The sequence below is a fragment of the Phytophthora sojae genome (genome assembly GCF_000149755.1).
Source record: "Phytophthora sojae unplaced genomic scaffold PHYSOscaffold_3, whole genome shotgun sequence".
Lineage (NCBI taxonomy): Eukaryota > Oomycota > Peronosporomycetes > Peronosporales > Peronosporaceae > Phytophthora > Phytophthora sojae.
Genome location: NW_009258117.1, coordinates 883,726 through 901,015, shown reverse-complemented (window position 1 = coordinate 901,015; position 17,290 = coordinate 883,726). Strand labels below are relative to the sequence as shown.

The window sequence follows — 17,290 nt, the reverse complement described above, 5'->3', positions numbered from 1 at the left end:
AAACCCAAGCAACGCGTTTGTCACGGTCGTTCCAACGCGGGCCTCATCATTGAAGAGCATTGCGGCGGATTCCCGCATTGCTGTTGCTAACCAAGATAGAGCGCACCATGGGGGCTTGCCAATGACTCCGCCAGCCCGTAGGGAGTTCATCAATCGTTCCTCAATCGTCAAAGACCGGGCCGGCGCCGCCCCGCTTTTCCGATGCTCGCGCGCTGCGGAGCAAGAAGGGGCTCGGTCGACCGCGCGCTGCACCGCTCCGGTCGCGAACGTGGTACTCCGTAGGGTCAACCGCTTGATGCGAGTGGCAGAAAGGATGTGCCCCAGTTAGTCAACAACCGACGGGGCGAATGGCATCGGAAGTTGACCAAGCTGTTTGCAGACATGATGGGAACTCTCGCTCGCGTACTGAGGCGGCTGCGTTCCGAGTACAGACTAGAACGAGACGCGTGGTACATCCAGATTTAAAAGGGAATCATATGTAGCTGACACCACTTTATCAATTTTACATTGACTCTAATACCTGATCTCATCGGTACAATCGGGTATTAGTTGTTACTCGTCTCGTTCTCGCGCTCTAGTCTGTACGGACTGGTTTCGGGTCGTGCAGGTGGGTGAGGAGCCCGATCTCCGCATCTTTCATCCCAACAGCGGGCATCACCAGGTGGAGCCCGAAAGCTCAGCGAAAACTCAGCGCAGCAGTAGAGTGCGCGCGCGTGAAAGTCCCCACCTGGAGCGGCCAGATGCCGAGACGCAGGCGGTCAAGCAGCTCTGCAAAATTTCACGCGCGGGCCACTTACAGCTTCATCTTTTGACGCTGCAGACCTCACGCGCATGGTGCCGCCGGTCGTCCGTCGAGGACGCTACTGCCCTCGGACATCCCACCTCCGATGCACACGCTTGGCTCTATGGGTACTCGCTGTTGCTTTGGCCGTTAGCGAGGTCAGGCGAGCTCGATACTGCTCGGCGCAAAAAAGGCAACACAAAGGCAACTTCCTCTTCAGCCGCGTGATGGCCGTAGGATACGGGCGCAATACCGCTGTTTAGCATGGAACCTGTATAGAGCATGCACGAAACGGAGTTGTGCTGCTGATTTCACCCTATGGAACGACATTTACCTGTTATGATGCATTTTCGTAGAGTTGCCGCTTGGCCTCTTTATGCGCGCCATCCGTTTCAAACGTGACACTCGATTGACACGCTCGCTGCTTCAAGATCAGATGGCGTCCCGCCATCTTGTTCTCCGGCATATCTCGCTCGGTCTCTCGAGCGCCCGGTTCAGGCGGCCCCGCCGGTGCACGGCGCCGAGGATCAACGGCTCCGGCATTACGAATGCTGGATTTTGCTCCGGCCCCCGAGCAAACGAAGCGCCTCCTCTTTCCTCCCTCACGCGCGCTGTTCGCCTTGCGGCGACGTCTTGATGGTTGCGCGGGGCTTGACTTGACGGAAAACCCGTCTCGCGGCAAATTCCCCCCTAGCACGCACATCGTCCGACGCGCCGGGTCGGAGCAAAACCCATAGACAGTGCAACCAGCTCGACCCGCTTGCCAGCCGGCGCGCTCAAGTCAGTCACGCACGCGGGCCACGGCGGCCCGGCGCTATCGGCGTTGATAGTATCACGGCTGTCGGCGTTTGTGCCAGCGGTGCAACCAGACACTGGAGAGGGGTCTCACGAAAGCGGAAGCAGCTCATTCTCGAATTTGACTCCTGAAGCACCAACCAACCAGCTTCAGTTGTAGAAACCCCTTCAGTCCCAAACAGCTCCAGTCGCCGGCCCCACGCACGCGACTACCACTACAGCAACAGCAACCACACACCGACACATTTTCATATCTCGCTCGTCGGTAGCAAACCAGATCCAACTCCAGATCTACAGCACATACCTACGACAGACAGACGCCAACGAGTCAGTCGCCCACTCACTCAAGTTTTCGCCAGCACAAGAACAACCAGCGACCTCCAATGTCTTTCGGAATGGCCGAGCAGCAGCACCTCCGCTCCCAGGACTCCAAGTTCGACGTCAGCAAGAAGGACGTCACCACTGTGAGCAGCAACAAGGAGGACAAGCCCGAGACCAGTGAAGATTACGATGACCTGCGTCTATCCACTTCGTCGATTATCGAGCTCGACCGGAAGGATCTCTTGATCGTCAAGGACGGCACGGTCCGCTTGGCCGAGTCACTCGACCGCGAGCAGCAGCAGCTCGGCGCCAACGGAGAAGTCGTCAAGGCCTCGGGCACCTGGACCAAGGCCGAGCACGAGCGCTTCCTGCGCGCGATGGAGACGTTCCCCAAGGGCCCCTGGAAGGCCATCGCCGAGATGGTCGCCACCCGCACGGTTCGTCAAACGCAGACGCACGCCCAGAAGTACCGCGAGAAGCTCGCGCGCCGCATGCGCGGTCTCCGCAACCGCAACGGCACGCTGCAGACCCCGCCGATGGCAATGGTGCAGGGGATGGTCGGGTACCCGCAGCACGCCGTCTCCCCTTACGGCAACATGCAAACGCGCGTGTACCAGCACCCGTCTACCATGGGCTACACGTCGATGCCTGCCCACGTGATGACCCCGGCTATGACCTCCATGGCCGCTCCGCCTATCCTCCTGGCTCGCGCCACCTCGCTGCCAGCGATGCCGAGCTCGTCGTTCCACCACCACCACACGTCGTACGTGTCGGCCGCTATGCCGCCGACGCTGGTGTCCACTGTCAGCTCGGACTTCAGCCAGCTGAGCACGTCCACGATCTCGAGCGCCTTCATCGGCAACCCGACCTACCCGTCGTCGTGGGAAGCGAACGCGGCCGCGGTCGAGATCAAGCCGACGGTGCCGGACTTTGACGAGTCTATGGACTTCCTCATGGACGTGTACTCGTCCAACCCGAGCCAGATCAGCACCTCGGTGCCCGCTGTGTCGTCCACGATGACGGTCACGCGCACGGCCTGCATTGCTCGCACGCCGCAGACGCCGACCCCGTCGCTGGCCACCAAGGCTCTCAAGCGCCACCCCGGCTACGACGTCAAGCTCTTCGACACCAGCAGCGTCAACTGAGAGAGGATAGTGTGTGAAAGGCGTAGACTGTAGTCACATAATTTATTTGCGTTTGTCCTTCTAAAGTTTCGCTTCAAAGTCTACTCGCTGCAACCAGTTGCTCCGGTCGCCGAGTTTACCACCAACTACTGAAATCATTGACGGACATCGTGCCGATGACGACGAGAAGGTCGCGCCCTGTTTGCAGAACGCCACGTTGGCCTTAGCAACGCTACGGTAAGTTAGGTAGATCTATTCATCTACTACTGTACGCTGCACTTGTACTGCAAGTTCATTCTGACCACACACCATCACTTTCGCTTCGACTGGCCCTCCTGCAGTCTAAGAGGCGAGAGGCTCGTCATCGCAAGGCGCCAGAGGTGACTCAGCGAGCTCAAATATTCAGCTCTCGGCCATGTGCTGCACGTTGCGCTAATGTTCGCTACATAATGCGCAACATAGTCGCAACATAAGCTGGTCCCATTGCCCACACTACCGCATCATAGACACAGCAACCATGAGCTCGACGCCTGCCACCGCCAACGCCACCGCTCCCGCTCCGCGCACGCCGCACCGCCTGACGCTGGAGGAGAAGGTCTGGATGGACCGACGACGCAACGACATCGAGTACTGCTCGGGCGTCGGCGGCGCCATTGGAGCCGCTGTCACCGCTGCCATCACCAGTACGTTATGACACAAGTGAGATCTTCAGAGCTTTTGGTCCATTTGCTGACTCTTGTGCTTGGTGCTATGCTGTTCTCTTAGCCCTTGGGCCGTTCCCGAAGCGCGTGCAGTTCTTCGCTATTGCAGGCGGCGTCCTCATTGGCGGAAGCGCCGGATACCTCTACGCGGACAGCAAGGCGCTCGAACGCGTGCAGGACCTGAGCGCCAGCAGCACTCTGCGCAAGCAGTACCAGCAGATGTGAGTTGCAATGCATTGGTAGAAGTAGGTAGAGAGACATGGACTAATGTGTGTACGTGTCGGGGGGGGGGGGTGCAGTGAGATGGAGAAGAAGGCGGCCAAGTCTGCCAAGTAAGAGAGAGAGAGAGAGGCTGCAGAAGTGCTGGAGAGACTCCTTGGACTTGCACAGGAGTTGCAGGAGAGACAGACACAACATGATGATCAAAAGCTGGCAAGTCCTATTATAAAAAGGGAAGACGCGAACGCTTCCATATGCACTGCAGACCTGTTCTTCTTTCCTCCTGCCTCTTCGCTATAATCCAGAGTCTGCACTTCAACTTCAGTTTCTCTTTTTGTCGGTCGCCGGCCCACCTGCGCGTCGATGGATCGTTTTTTTCTTGGTCGGAGCTTGCTTTCCAGGGTCGCTCACTCTCGATGCGCTCGAGAGCCCCCTCCACTCATTGCGTCTGCTATCTAAAGCTGCTGCGAGTCCTTGATCGTCTGCTTGAACGAGAAGGGGTGGAACTTGTGGCCGTCGGCCTTGTAGAACTTGTTCTGGAACTCCACCCAGTGCAGACGCAGCGCGTGCAAGAAGCACTCCAGCACGTCCATGGCCAGGATGACGCCGAACGTCGTCGCCGCGAACACCGCGAAGCCGATGAAGATGGCGATGAACGAGTCGCTGTTGATGGTGGACAGCATCGTCTTCTCCCAGAACACGGTGGCCAGTTCCGAGTGGGCCAGACTCAGGGCCCACAGACGCAAGTATGAGGCCGTGTTCGAGACCATACCCAGCACGAACTCGATGGTTTCGATACCCTGGTGAATCACCACTTCGCCGAACTCGAACTCCTCGCCGTGGCCACCGTGGCCACCACCGCCGCTCGAGTTGCCGTGGTGGTGCGACACCAAGCGCTCCTCGGCCTCGTCGTCGAAGTCCACGTGGTGGCTCACAGGGGGCGCAGCGCGGTCGTTCTGGAACTTGAGGTAGATGGGCTTGATCAGCAGCATCGCCGGCACGGAAACAAACGCCATCATCAGAAGCGTCTGCTGGGTCTCGAGCTGGCCCTCGTACAGCGGGTCCACCACGTTGCCAGGTGCCAGCGCGATGTTAATCAGCGTGTTCACAAGCGAAGGGGGACGGCAACCCGTGTGCTCGCCGGCGAAATTGTACGGGCACACCTCGTGGCTCATGCGCTCGGTCCAGTCAATGCTCCACTTCATGACAATCAGCACGATCATGTAGCAGAAGAGCGAGACGGCGAACACAATCTGCGGCACGAACTCGAAGAAGAAGGTCGAGTAGTCGCGGAAGTACAGGTTGTTCCAGCCCTTGAGCAGGATACCGAACGTCATCTGGACGATACCAAAGATCACCGAGATCTTCATCTTGAACGAGTTGAAGAACAGCAGCTCGTTCGAAGACGTCTTCCAGACCGGGTCCAGACCAACCGCGTACACGTTATCACCACCAGAGACGTCCGTAGCGTTAACGTAGGACATCTTGCCGTCGATAATGTACTCGGCCACGCATTTGGCCTCGCGGTCGTGAGACTCGAGGCAGTCCGGGTACGCGAACTTGGAGCCGAACAAGTTCAGCGGCAGCGAGAAGAAGTCGTTGTAAATGAGGCCAGCGTACATGGCGAAGGCTCCCATCATAAACAGCATGTAGCGTCCGCCGTAAATCGACGCCGCCATTTCGCCCATACCCCCTGGCTGCTCGAGACGGCGCTCCGTCAGGATCAAGTACAGACCAAAGAGCAACACGCAAAGGCCGTGACCGATATCGCCGTACATGACACCGAAGAGGAACGGGAACGTCACCATGGTGAACACCGAAGGGTTCACCTCACGGTATCGAGGGCAGCCGTACGTCTCCACGAAGGATTGGAAGGCTTCCGTGAACTTGTTCGTCTCGAAGTACGTGGGTGGCACAGGCCACGGCTTGGCTACAGTGTCAACAAGTGACGGCATAGACTTGTCATCAGCCGCCGTGTGCGCTCGCGTCACAGCATGACGCACGCTTGGAAGCGCCTCCTTGATGACCCAGCCCTCCGCGCGCAGCATGCCACTCACGTCAGCACGGAACATGTTAAGCGCGTGGTACGTGGCCTTCTCCTGCAGCACTGACCACTTCCAGGACTCGAGCGTCTCCGCCAGGTCGCGGCACAGCAGCACGCAACTCTCGCGGTTGCGGCGCAGGATGTGGCTGCTCTGGTTCAGCTCTCCTGCGTTGCTCTGGATCAGGTGGGCAATGGCCGCGCGGTCGTCCATCGGCGGCAGCGAGTACAGCCGCGCATGGAAGGCGTCGCAGATCTTGCGCAGCTTGTTCTCAATGAAGGTAGACTGGAAGAAGATGACGAAGGCGTGCTTGGTCACGGGCTGGCCGTTGGACGGGTCCGCGAGCGGCTCCTCAATAGGGGAGAAGCGGGTGAAGCAGTTGCCGCGCGTGGTGCGGAAGATCATGCGCTCGAACTTGAGCCGCTCATCGGCAGGCACGACGCCCGTCACATTGCGGAAGCGCAGCGTGGACGAGTCCTCGCCAGCTCCCAGTCCCGGGGACGTCTCCACGAAGCTGTACCCACCCGAGCGCGACGCCGTGCGCGAGTTGCGGCGCGCCTGCACCTCAGGAACTAGCAGCAGCAACAACAATTAAATAAACAATAAAAGGTCAGCACCATCCTCAAATGACAAAAATAACGTGAGGAGGGTATGCAGTCTCACTCTCGATCTCGAAGAACTCGCCGGCGCGCGAGATGATCTCCTGCAGCTCCTTGCGCTCGTTGTACTCGCGCGTGAGCTTCTCGTGCATCGAGTTGAGCTGCAGCAGCTCCTGCTCCTTGTCCTCCAGCAGGCGCTCGAGCGTGTCCAGCGCGCGCGCCGCCGTGTCCTGCGAGCCGTAGCGGATGTCGGCCGAGCCCTGTAGGAACTGGTCGACGGAGCCCGCCGGCTTGGGCGCGATGCTGAACTTGGCCAGCTCCACCTCAAAGTAGCGCAGCTTGCGCTCCATCTCGTCGCAGCGCTTGACGTAGTTGACGTAGCGCCGCTGGAACGGCGTGAGCTCCGGGTTCAGGTCCGTGAACTCCAGCACACCCAGGTCGCCCAGCTTCTGCACGCAGTCGTGGGCCGCGTCCTCGTTCACGATGAGCGAGATGTACTCCATCTCGGCCGAGCGGAGCCACTTCATGGCTGTTGCGGACTTTTTCTTCTAGCGCGCCTTGTGGGCGTCGAGGGGGGAGGGGAGCCACACGGCGGGGTGCGCCTGAGGGAGGCGCGTCGAATGGGCCCAACTGCCGTGCGAGGCGCTGGCTCAGTAGGGGGCGCGCGAGCGAAGCGGAAGTGAAGCGAAGCGACGACAGATGCCGCCTTTAGCTCGCTCTCCTGCTGCTGCTGTTTTGGGGATCTAAAAATACAGCGGAGGCCTCAGACGGCGAGGGGATAGGAAGAATGGTACAGTGTACCAGCGATCCGGTTCTAAAAATAAGATCGCGTGGAGGTAGAAATTGAATTCAATTTTGAATTGATGAATTGCTACCGATAAAAACATCAATGGGATTGGATACCTTGGCAATTAGTCGCCACGTTTCTGGTAGTGGTGTCGGTGCTTTAGCCAAATTTGACTGGAGCTCGTGTGCCGTCCGCGTGGCCTAATGGATAAGGCATCGCCCTCCGAAGGCGGGGATTGGGGGTTCGAGTCCCCTCGAGGACGCTCTTTTGCGCGCGAGAAAGCCAAGTAGCCCATCCACACCGTGGCCCATCGATACAGTCGTCTCCACCTTCGGAGGGTATTACCGAGCTTGTTGGGCATTGGAACCCATTCGCCGGGCACCACGCGTGCCATCATGCACAACTGCTTGTCGGCCCTTATTGGAACTTCCAATCGCTTCTCTCGCCAGCAACAAGCGGCAACAGCGAACTCATCAACAACGAAATTCACACGCACGACAAGAACACGGACGTCAGGGCCGATCTGCTGGCCCGCGTCAAGACGCTCTAAATGTAGCCATCTCCACTTCAACCTGCTCACAAGTACGTACATGTTGGTATTCAACTCCAAGAAAGGAAGATTTTTAAATGGGTCTTATGCAGAACAGGTCTTGGATTTGATCATACCGTACTTTATCTTTGATCCAGTGATTGGATCACATTTGTTTGTGAACTGAGGCCCTAAAGTCCTGCCTCACTCTACTACGCGAGCTTCAGTGGAGGAATGTCCAGCACCCTACGGCTCCGTGATTCCGAGCCTTCAAGCGCAAGCCAAACTAGCACCGCCATGGACTGAGCCTCCTCTCGTCACTGCTGCGCTGAGCACGTTAGGGACCCCGAGCGTCTACTTCAGCGTGAAGGCTGTGCTACGTCTCCTATCCAACGCGCACGAGGGGGCCAACCCTGAGGTGGCTCGGATGCTTCGACATGATCATGTCCGTGTGGAGAAGAAGATCTACGTGCGCGGCGCGGCGTGGTGCTTCTGGTGGACAAGGATACCGACAGCGACGGCGTGCTGGGCCAGACACAAGGCCTGCACGATAATAGGCGACGAGCGACGACGATGTCGATGCGGTGTACATGTTGTAGGCAAGGTCCAGATCTCCGGCGTGTCGAAGAGAAGCGAGGCACGAGAAGCGGCTGCAGATTGTGGTATGGCCGTTCAAAACGGCAGCGGGACGGATGTGGCCAGCGGAACAGTGCTGGTGTTGTGTTTCGCGCAGCACAGCGCTGGCAACGTGTCAAGGGTTGGCATACAGGCGAGCGGGCCGTCTACTGTACAGATGAAAACTTCAAGGCAGTCGACACCGCGCGGTGGGCAGCCACGTCCTCATGGCTGCAGCATCAGCAATGTGACCAACAGGACGTGCTTGGCGGCATGGGTGTGAACACCGGTGGTGTGGGCGGATGCGTCGGTAGTGTAGACATCTCGGAGCGAGTGTAATAGGGACGGCGCTGGAATTTCCTGCGAGCGCCGAAGCAAGTCAATCTCACGTTTATTTTTGCGGCAACACGCTGAATTGGAGACCATACCGATCGAGATGCGCAAGCACTCAGTTCTGGCGATTGAAGCGCTTCAGTTGAGTCGGACGAAATAGAACGGAAAACAAATGATCAACTACTTAGGTTATATTTTAGATTTTTAAACGCAGTTTCTACAGCTACCTGTTGGAAGGGGTTAAAAACTACTTCTTGCTCTAGGAAGTAGTATATCGTTTGCTATCAGTACGAAGCACATGTCCAGCATGGTCAAAGGCACACGTCCAGTATGGTCAAAGGATATGTATTCGCTTCTTGCAGCCGCAAACTATCGGCAACAAACTCAATGGAAAACTAATACAAATAACATATTTGCAAGTACTTAGTTAGATGCCAGCAATGATGATCGACCGAGGTGAGCCAGCGTTGAACTGCTGCATTGGTTTGGTAAAAATGCGTAGTCACTGCACTCTTTAGAAAACGTGTAAGTCCATCGTCTTTATTAATTGGACTGAGCAAACGCCTTCCGCCGCGGCTTAGGTAGCCACCATCTCACCACGGTACACTGTGAAGCGACTAATGCAATGATAGGCTCCGCTAATTGCACCATGCCTTCTCATTTAAAGCAGTGGGTCCAAATGCTCAGCCTTCATGTACAAGTAAGTAGCATTATGGATGCTTGCTTGGGCAGGAAAGCTGAACGGAGCTCGTACAAATGGTGACAAGTAGTACCATGTTCCACTACTGTGGCTGTTTGGTTCAGGTCTACCGATTCGGTCTCATAATCAGCCTGTTCAAATCCTAGACCTGATCTGTATAAGAACCAAAATAAAGGCAACCCCAAGAAAGAGTGAAAACTAAAAGTGGCCAATTTGTAATTGAACAAGCTGGCAGCACCCGTTGTGATGCCTCAGAAGATGTCAATAGGGTGCAGGGAGCGAGGACTGTGCTTGGAGGTGGGGGCGGCTGTGGCGGTGGAGGTGGAGGAGGAGGTCTGGACGCGGTTGAGAAGATAGATCACGAAATCATCCGTTCTATCACCACAAAAGTCGCAAGCGTGGCCCAGTCCTGCATACTCTTCCAGCGCAGACTTGCTCCCTTCCACCGAGTTAATGTTATCTCCGCCCCTGAACGCTGCAGCAGCGTCGGCAACTTCGGGTGAAAAGCTGACAGCGACAAGAACAGCGATGACGGCAAGCGAGGCGCGCATGACTAAAGAGGTTGAAGCTTCAGGGTGCCACTTGGAAAGTGAGTGAAGCCGTGGAGTTGTCCGAAAGTTGCCAACACGCGGGAATTCCATCCATTTTGGGTGGTGGCTTGTTGAGGGCATTTTGGTGATTCGGTTCCAAGGTTTATGAAGACTTCAAATTAGAACGTTCATTCTTGGGGAAGAAGAGGTACTGGGTTCTGGTCGCTTCATTCTCGCTTACGACGATGTGGGCGCCAGGGTGACGCATTGCTCCGTGTTGAATAAGCTCTTGAAGCACCGTGTGTTGGTCTTTGGCGGTTTGGAGGTGCGGCGGATCGCAGTGGCTGCATGTACAAGTTCCTGGTCGATGTCCCCGGTGAGTGACGAGTTTGCATCGTGCAGCTCGGCGACTTGTTCAAGCGTCCGTGGCTCATGCGAAGCCGTAACGAAGGAGAAGAGTGCCATCCAAATTGACACAACAACGGTCCAGTTGGTCATGCTTCCGAGGTAGCGTGACGTTGAGGACGTCAATTGCGAAGTGAGAACATCAAACCGAAAACCCCAATTTTTGGATACGGATTGGATACAGCTCAGGAGGTACTTCCATTCATCGTGGGTTGTATTCTTCTCGACGCGAACATGACCGCGTACGTCGTCTTCGCCGGTACGTATCAGAATGCTTGACAGTTGACCACTTGATTTCTTTGATAGGCGTCATCTAAGGTACCTCTCACACTAAAATTCATTCCCGCGCATTAGTAGTTTGATGAACCGATAAAAACATACTAACCATCAAGCTATCTGATGCTCAAAGAATTTTTCATTCTTGACATTTTTAAAGTTTCTGGTACACTCACACTTACGACACTGTTGCGACAAGCTGAAGGCGTGGATTGAATCTTCGCGTCAGCGACTCTGGAAGATGCTTCTGCCGATGCTTCGAGCTTATTGGTCATAGACGTCGACGGTCCAGCATTGGCCGAGCCCACAGCGCTGCTCTTGGTGGTAGTTGGTCTTCTCCTCAGGCCCAGCCTTGCTGGCATCCACAGACGAGAGCGGAGCAGTCGACCCAGAACCGTTGGTCTCGCTCAGTTGGCGAACCTCGGAGCTGACATCGTTAGCGCCACGCAGACTTTCAGCGGCGGCCGAGTCGATGGAGATGAAGCCGACAGCGATGAGGGCGAACGCGAGGCCGACTGAAATGCGCATGCTTTCACTTAGAGTTGGCAGACTTGTGCTTCTCGATGGAAATTGAAGAGTTGTTAAGAGGTTTTACCAGCGATAGGAAGTTATATGTTCGAGGTGGTGCTTCCGTCGGCTGTAGGCTATGAGCGCAGCCTCGTCGTACGAGGCAATCGAACAAGTCCATCTTCGAGCGAATGGAGGTATGACATTAGTTCTGGACGCGTGGGATTATGATGCCTACCTCCTTGCTCACGAGGGTTTAGTCGCCAAGATGATACACTTTTCCGCGTTGAACAGACTCTTGAAGCACCGAATGTGGTCCTTGAGCTTGGAAATCGCGCGCGTAAGCTCGCCTGGGCTCGTCAGCTCTTGGTCGAAGCTTCCAGACGACGATGAATTCGCTTTGCGCACCACAACTTCAGCTCGACGCATCCGCGGGTCGTGATCAGCCGAAATGGAGGCGAGGAGGGCCATCCATAGTATGACGAAGATCCCCCACTTGGCCATGACTTCGCTTCAGGAGAGTGGCGATTCCTCTATGCTTCAGACAGCACGATGTGGAATGAGAATGGATCCCCAGACCTCGTTCCATCGCCAGCCAATATGCTATAGGCGCTGAGAACGATATGAGCCATCAACAACTTGTACATCACAAGTCCAGCGAGCATAGAGCACAACAAATATTTGTATCGGCCTCACGGATTGGATCACGACTGAAACCATACGAGCCATTTCGCCACTACAGCAGTTGGTGCTGGTCAACCGGATGCGCCGTTCAAGATGTTTTCCCAGTCGAACTTCAGTGACAAGTCCATTCCAACAATATCCAAGATGTTTCAAAGTTATTTATCTGAAAAAAGAGCATGTCGATATGAGCAAAGATTCCGTCCGTCATACCGTGGTGAACCGTGTTGAGAAAAAACGTGAACAGCAGCGCAGATAGTAATTTGCCTTGTACACTCATCCAGTACTTCTCCAGAACGAACGAGAGTTGGTAGAGCGTCGAGACACCGCACTTGGTGCGAACCAGCGCAAACAACGCCGCTAGCGACAGTAGTTTGAACACGGCGTAGACCGCTGTGCTCCCGAAAGAACACCAAAACTCTCTAGTAGAGACGCCCATGAAGCTGAAGTTGTAGTTGGCGTACGGCAAGTGGTAGAGTGCAAAAGAATACAAACCATAGACCACCGCACCCGCCAACTCAAAGTACTCGGCAAAGATGAGCATTTCCGAGGCGAATAGGAGCTGCAGCGCCTGCGATAACAACTTGGCGTGCTCGCGATGAGGGATGTCCACGTCGTCGATACAAACCAAAGGCAGGGCGTAGGTTTCCGAGATGGGGCGGTAGTGAGACCCAGTTGAGCAAAAGGCTCTGTATCCATCACCACGACGCTGGCACTGAATCTCTTAGTGAAGTCACTGTTGAGCTTCTTGTGTTTGTGCTTCTTTGAGCCCACTCGAGATGTTTTTAGTAGTCGTTCCGGCCTGTCGACGGGCACCGAGGCACCTTTGAGTGCATCTCCCAGGAAGGCGAACGTGTTTGGTAGGACTTTGGCTATTCCCAGTACGTCATTCGAGCTCACGACGCTGGGGAAAAGTGCTCCTTCCACGATCTTCACGGCAGTTCGAGTCGTCTGGCGTCCGTCGACTATGAATTTGTGTCCCAGGTAAAGCCACGTCTCGATTAATCCATGAACCGCGTCAAGAAGCACCAACAGCACACCCACTTCCAGCGAGTGGACACTCTGAAGACAGATCATTCGAAGCAGCGAGCCGAAAATCACCACGACACAGAGCGTGACGTCCGTGCTCATGTCCTGCAGCGGATGGGAGACGCACCACACCATCCGCTTGTTCATGGCGAAGAGTACCGGGAACGCCGCCGTGAGCCCCGCCTGTACTGAGCTCGGCGCCTTGATGAACACAACAGCCAAGATGTGGAACACGACGAGCAGGGCGTACTCGATACGGATCATTTGCTGGTGGTAATGGCGCAGTCTCGAGCCGATAATGAGTTTCTGGAAGAGGCCGAATAGCGCAATTAGCGTGGGGAATCTCACGAATGGGTCGAATGGAACTGGAAATCTCCACAATACGGCGATTCCGAGCATCACAAGCTCATTGCAAGTCGCCGTGAGTACCGAGACCAGAGCCGACTCCGAGTGGGAATGGAGTTTCGATGGCAATCCGAGCGAACACCGAACAAACAGCGACAAGCTGAAGATCATGGCGGCGTGGGCGAGAAATGACTGCAAAAAGTACGTTACGTTCTCCTCCACACTTAGCAGCGGACTCTCGAGCGGGATGGCAGCGAGCAGCACGACGACAATGAGACTGGGAACCGGAGTCAGTACGAGAACTCCAAGCACACGCAGTGGACTCACAACGCGCTGATAATCCTCGAACGCGAGCAGCTTGTCGATGGAATACCGCCCCTGATACTTGAGCGAAGGCCCCTGCCACTCGAAGCATCGGCTTAACACACTGCTTGTTGCTGTTTCTTCGTCCATGACGTGCAATTCGACATGTTTGCTGGTCTTCTCAGTAATGTTGCTGCCAGGTTGGGTGCCAAGGTCGGAGACATCACGACTTGTGGTGATCGTAGGGGCTCCCGAGCTGCTGGCGATGCTGGAAACTCGTGGGAGTGAGACTCTTGTGGGCAGACTCAAGCCCGTGCCAATGTGAGCTACCAGCAGTCGCGCGGGCAATCCATTCGTGCTTCGGCTTACACTCATCAAGCCTGGCCAGGTAGCTGTTTCAAGTTGGCGTCTAGGGCCGTCCAAGGGGGAAGGCAGGCAGGCTACGTGATAAGGAGGACATGCAACCGCTAAGATCGTTCCCTAATCGTATTCATAGCCGGCGAATAATGGCAAACGATAACGAAAACGGACGACTCGTTATCGCCTGTGCCGCCCATTCATTGAGTGTTGTGTTCGACCGCACCACTGGAATTGCGACCAGTTGAAGGTTGTTTAATGGCGCTTGCCTCCGCTGTCCGCTGCATAGACTACCCCAATAGCCTCTCGGATCTCGTCCATGATCTCGGCGATGGCCAACGACTCCTCGAGGGGGTACTCTTCACACTGCAGTCGACCATCTCGGATTGCCTCGGTGACAGCTTCCGCTTCGTAGACGAGAGCTTCCGACCCTGGGTACTTGAACGGCGTTGCGATGCTGGAGGAAGGTGTTGGCCACGGGAACTTGGTCGTCGTCTCTTGATGGGACCCGTCTTCTAGGAACTGCGTGACAACGACCTCCGTCGCGCTGTGGGCTGGCGATGGGATACGGATTCGACCCTTGCTGCCCGTGATCGTGACGCTGTTGCCCAGTTCCGCTAGCGCCGTGAAGTTGAAGGTGCCGAAGCGGTTGCCGCTGTATTCGAGAGTCGCTGAGCCGTAGACATCGGCCCCTCCTGAACTTGTCTTCCCGGTTGCGGTGATCTTCAGCGGCTTGGTGCCGAAGACCATTGTCACGAATGACAGCGGGTAAATCCCGATGCCCAGAAGCGCACCGTCCCCCGACGAACTGCGGAAGTTCGCTTCGGTTTGGGAGCTCACGAAGGAAATGCCGATATCGCCGTGTACGTGGTGGACGGCTCCGATGCGCTCTTCAGCTAGGAGTCGACGAACGAACTTGATGGAGGGGAAGAAGCGCGTCCACACTCCTGCGAATTCACAGAGCAATGTGGGCAACCAATCATTTCTTCGCCGGAAGCTTTGAACCAGTAGATCCTACCTTCCATGAGGAAAAGCTTCTTGGCCTTGGCCAGCTCAATCACTGAGGCTGTCTGCTTGGCATTCATCGTCATGGGTTTCTCCACCAGCACGTGCTTCCCGTGGTTTAGCGCGAGCGTGACGTGGTCGAAGTGCATGAGGTGGATCGTGGCGACGTACACCACATCCACCTCTGGATCAGCGCAAAGTTCCTCGTAAGACCCATACGCACGGGCAAAGCCTGCAACACATTACAAAGTATTAGCGGAGGCTTTGGAATAGCCAGAAGTGTAGAGTTACTGGTCTTACCGTGCGTCGCGGCGAACTTTTCAGCGGACTCGAGCGACCGAGCTGCGCACGCTGCCAGACTGATCGTCCCATTTGCCGTGCCTTTCATGGCATTGACGAAGTCGTTGGCGATGTTGCCACAGCCGATAAACCCCCAGCGGAGCGGAGGTTGCGAGTCGCCACCCATGGAGTTAGTGCTTCCCCTCCAGAACGATAAATCGAAAGTGTTCTTAGTTTGCAAGCCGACTCGAGTAATGTTGAAGCTCAATGAGCCGCACGGTCAGGACCACGTGCTCCTTCTGTCTATGAGTGGATAATTCTGAATAAGTGTTGATTCGTGGTTGAAGCCGTCCTGGCTTCACATTCTCGCATTGTCGGTAGAGCATGCAATCCCGGCGGTAGACTGCAGGTTAAAATCTCACTTCCTCAAAGCACATTTTTATTTGCTTTTTTCTTACGAAGTTGGGCTACACTGCTGCAATGCATTAGTGGCACTACACAACAAACTCATAATGCCGCTGATGCACTGCGAGCGACAAGGATGACCGACAGACCTACTGGGAGTCGGCGGGGTACACGAGTCCCACGTCCTTGCGAATCTTGTCCATGATGGTCATGATCTGGAGCGATTCGTCCAGCGGGTACTCCTTGCTCTCGAGCTGCTTGCTCTGGATGGCCTCGATCACCGTCTCCGCCTCGTAGCGGAAGCCCTCCGAGCCGCCGTAGTTGAAGGTGACTCCGGGGGCAGGCGCCGGCCACGGGAACAGCGACTTGGTCTCCTTCTGCGAGCCGTCCTCCGCGTACTTGACGAGCCTCACCTCCGTGGCTGTGTGAGCCGGCGCTGGGAGGTGGATGCGTCCCTTGCTGCCCGTGATAGTCAGCGTCTCGTCCATCGTGGCGAGCATCGTGTACTCAATGGTAGCGAATCGGGAGTCGCTGTACTCCAGCGTGACCGAGTTGTGGATGTCCACTCCTCCGTCGTTCAGCTTGCCGGTCGACGTGACCTTCTCGGGCTCGGCTCCAAAGACCATCGTGGCGAAGGCCAGCGGGTAGATGCCGATGTCCAGGAGGCCGCCTCCGCCCAGCTCGTTGTGCCACATGCGGGCGTTGTCGGCGTCGAACTGGCAGCCAAAGGCCGCGTGGACGTGGTGGACGTCCCCGACCTCCTTGTCGGCCAGCAGTTGGCGCACGTGGCGGATAGCGGGGAAGAAGCGTGTCCACATTCCCTCCATGAGGAAGAGCTTCTTCTCTCGGGCGAGGGCGATGGCGGCCGAGGCTTGAGTCACGTTCATGGCCATGGGCTTCTCCACCAGAACATGCTTGCCGTGGTTCAGGGCCAGCACCGTGTGCTCGTAGTGCCACGGGTGCAGCGTTCCGATGTACACGACGTCCACGTCGGCGTCCGAGACCAGCGCTTCGTACGAGTCGTACGCCTTGGCGATGCCTATGCAAATAATACTCGAAAATAGTTTGAGTACTTTTGTGTCCTCATCTTAATATAGTTTGAGGTTTTGATTTGGTACCGTGCTCCGTGGCGAAGGCTTGGGCGCTGGTGAGCGAGCGCGCGGCGCAGGCCTGGAACACGACGTCGTCCAGCGACTTCATGGCGCTCACGAAGTCCGACGAGATGCGGCCGCAGCCGAGGAAGCCCCAGCGAAGAGGGGCGGTCATGGGATCCGTTATTATGTGTGGCTCAAACCGAAAAACTCGAAATGGACAAGGATACGCTGACACGAAAATCGTCAATCGCACCCGATGATTTGTTACAACGGATACTTAAGTATAGTATTTTTACTTGGTCTACGTATGTACCCTATGATAATGCGTAGCTCTATTTTAATATTAAAATACTAATAGAGCTTCAAGTCGACGAGCCCCTTCAGGGGCAAATGCTTGCATGATGAAACGTGCATCCACGCATCATTGATGCTGGCAGTCTTGTCACGCCACAACGTCTGAGTACCTGTAGTGCAATGTAATTGGCAGACTGCAGAGCATCTACGTCCGCGGTGGAGGTTAATCAGATG

General features: G+C 56.0%; 7 protein-coding genes and 1 non-coding gene across 8 annotated transcripts; 3 read left to right on the top strand and 5 right to left on the bottom strand.

Moving 5' to 3' along the window:
• Window positions 1-1,971: 1,971 nt before the first annotated feature.
• On the top strand, window positions 1,972-3,042 carry PHYSODRAFT_327673 (myb domain-contaning protein; the record flags this gene model as incomplete). The annotated part of the gene is made up of 1 exon (XM_009523835.1): window positions 1,972-3,042. The coding sequence occupies one exon, from the start codon at window positions 1,972-1,974 to the stop codon at window positions 3,040-3,042; it is 1,071 nt and encodes a 356-aa protein (XP_009522130.1).
• Window positions 3,043-3,538: 496 nt separating this feature from the next.
• Window positions 3,539-3,947, top strand: PHYSODRAFT_489312 (hypothetical protein; the record flags this gene model as incomplete). Its single annotated transcript, XM_009523834.1, has 2 exons — window positions 3,539-3,704; window positions 3,787-3,947. The coding sequence occupies 2 exons, from the start codon at window positions 3,539-3,541 to the stop codon at window positions 3,945-3,947; spliced, it is 327 nt and encodes a 108-aa protein (XP_009522129.1).
• Window positions 3,948-4,396: 449 nt separating this feature from the next.
• Window positions 4,397-7,285, bottom strand: PHYSODRAFT_359744 (proton pump, proton transport; the record flags this gene model as incomplete). The annotated part of the gene is made up of 2 exons (XM_009523833.1): window positions 6,647-7,285; window positions 4,397-6,555 (listed from the first exon to the last, which is right to left on the bottom strand). The coding sequence occupies exons 1-2, from the start codon at window positions 7,107-7,109 to the stop codon at window positions 4,397-4,399; spliced, it is 2,622 nt and encodes an 873-aa protein (XP_009522128.1). The 5' UTR covers window positions 7,110-7,285.
• A 273-nt stretch (window positions 7,286-7,558) lies between these two features.
• PHYSODRAFT_t766 lies at window positions 7,559-7,631 on the top strand. The gene has a single exon. It is a non-coding gene; the product is annotated as a tRNA-Arg (tRNA).
• A 3,688-nt stretch (window positions 7,632-11,319) lies between these two features.
• Window positions 11,320-11,877, bottom strand: PHYSODRAFT_285276 (hypothetical protein). The gene has a single exon (XM_009523832.1). It carries the CDS (start codon window positions 11,766-11,768, stop codon window positions 11,511-11,513), a length of 258 nt encoding a protein of 85 aa, XP_009522127.1. The 5' UTR covers window positions 11,769-11,877; the 3' UTR covers window positions 11,320-11,510.
• A 279-nt stretch (window positions 11,878-12,156) lies between these two features.
• On the bottom strand, window positions 12,157-12,540 carry PHYSODRAFT_376691 (hypothetical protein; the record flags this gene model as incomplete). The annotated part of the gene is made up of 1 exon (XM_009523831.1): window positions 12,157-12,540. A coding segment is annotated over one exon (384 nt), but the record flags the coding sequence as incomplete, so codon positions are not given.
• A 337-nt stretch (window positions 12,541-12,877) lies between these two features.
• On the bottom strand, window positions 12,878-13,772 carry PHYSODRAFT_253445 (hypothetical protein; the record flags this gene model as incomplete). Its single annotated transcript, XM_009523830.1, has 3 exons — window positions 12,878-12,910; window positions 12,990-13,280; window positions 13,530-13,772. The coding sequence occupies 3 exons, from the start codon at window positions 13,770-13,772 to the stop codon at window positions 12,878-12,880; spliced, it is 567 nt and encodes a 188-aa protein (XP_009522125.1).
• A 462-nt stretch (window positions 13,773-14,234) lies between these two features.
• Window positions 14,235-16,934, bottom strand: PHYSODRAFT_496155 (hypothetical protein; the record flags this gene model as incomplete). Its single annotated transcript, XM_009523829.1, has 5 exons — window positions 14,235-14,926; window positions 14,998-15,216; window positions 15,285-15,460; window positions 15,840-16,707; window positions 16,787-16,934. The coding sequence occupies 5 exons, from the start codon at window positions 16,932-16,934 to the stop codon at window positions 14,235-14,237; spliced, it is 2,103 nt and encodes a 700-aa protein (XP_009522124.1).
• Between the last annotated feature and the right edge of the window lie 356 nt (window positions 16,935-17,290).

What these genes read in the sequence shown, in the direction of transcription:
- PHYSODRAFT_285276 (XM_009523832.1), bottom strand. Translation starts at nt 11,768, where the DNA reads ATGGCCAAGTGGGGGATCTTCGTCATACTATGGATGGCCCTCCTCGCC.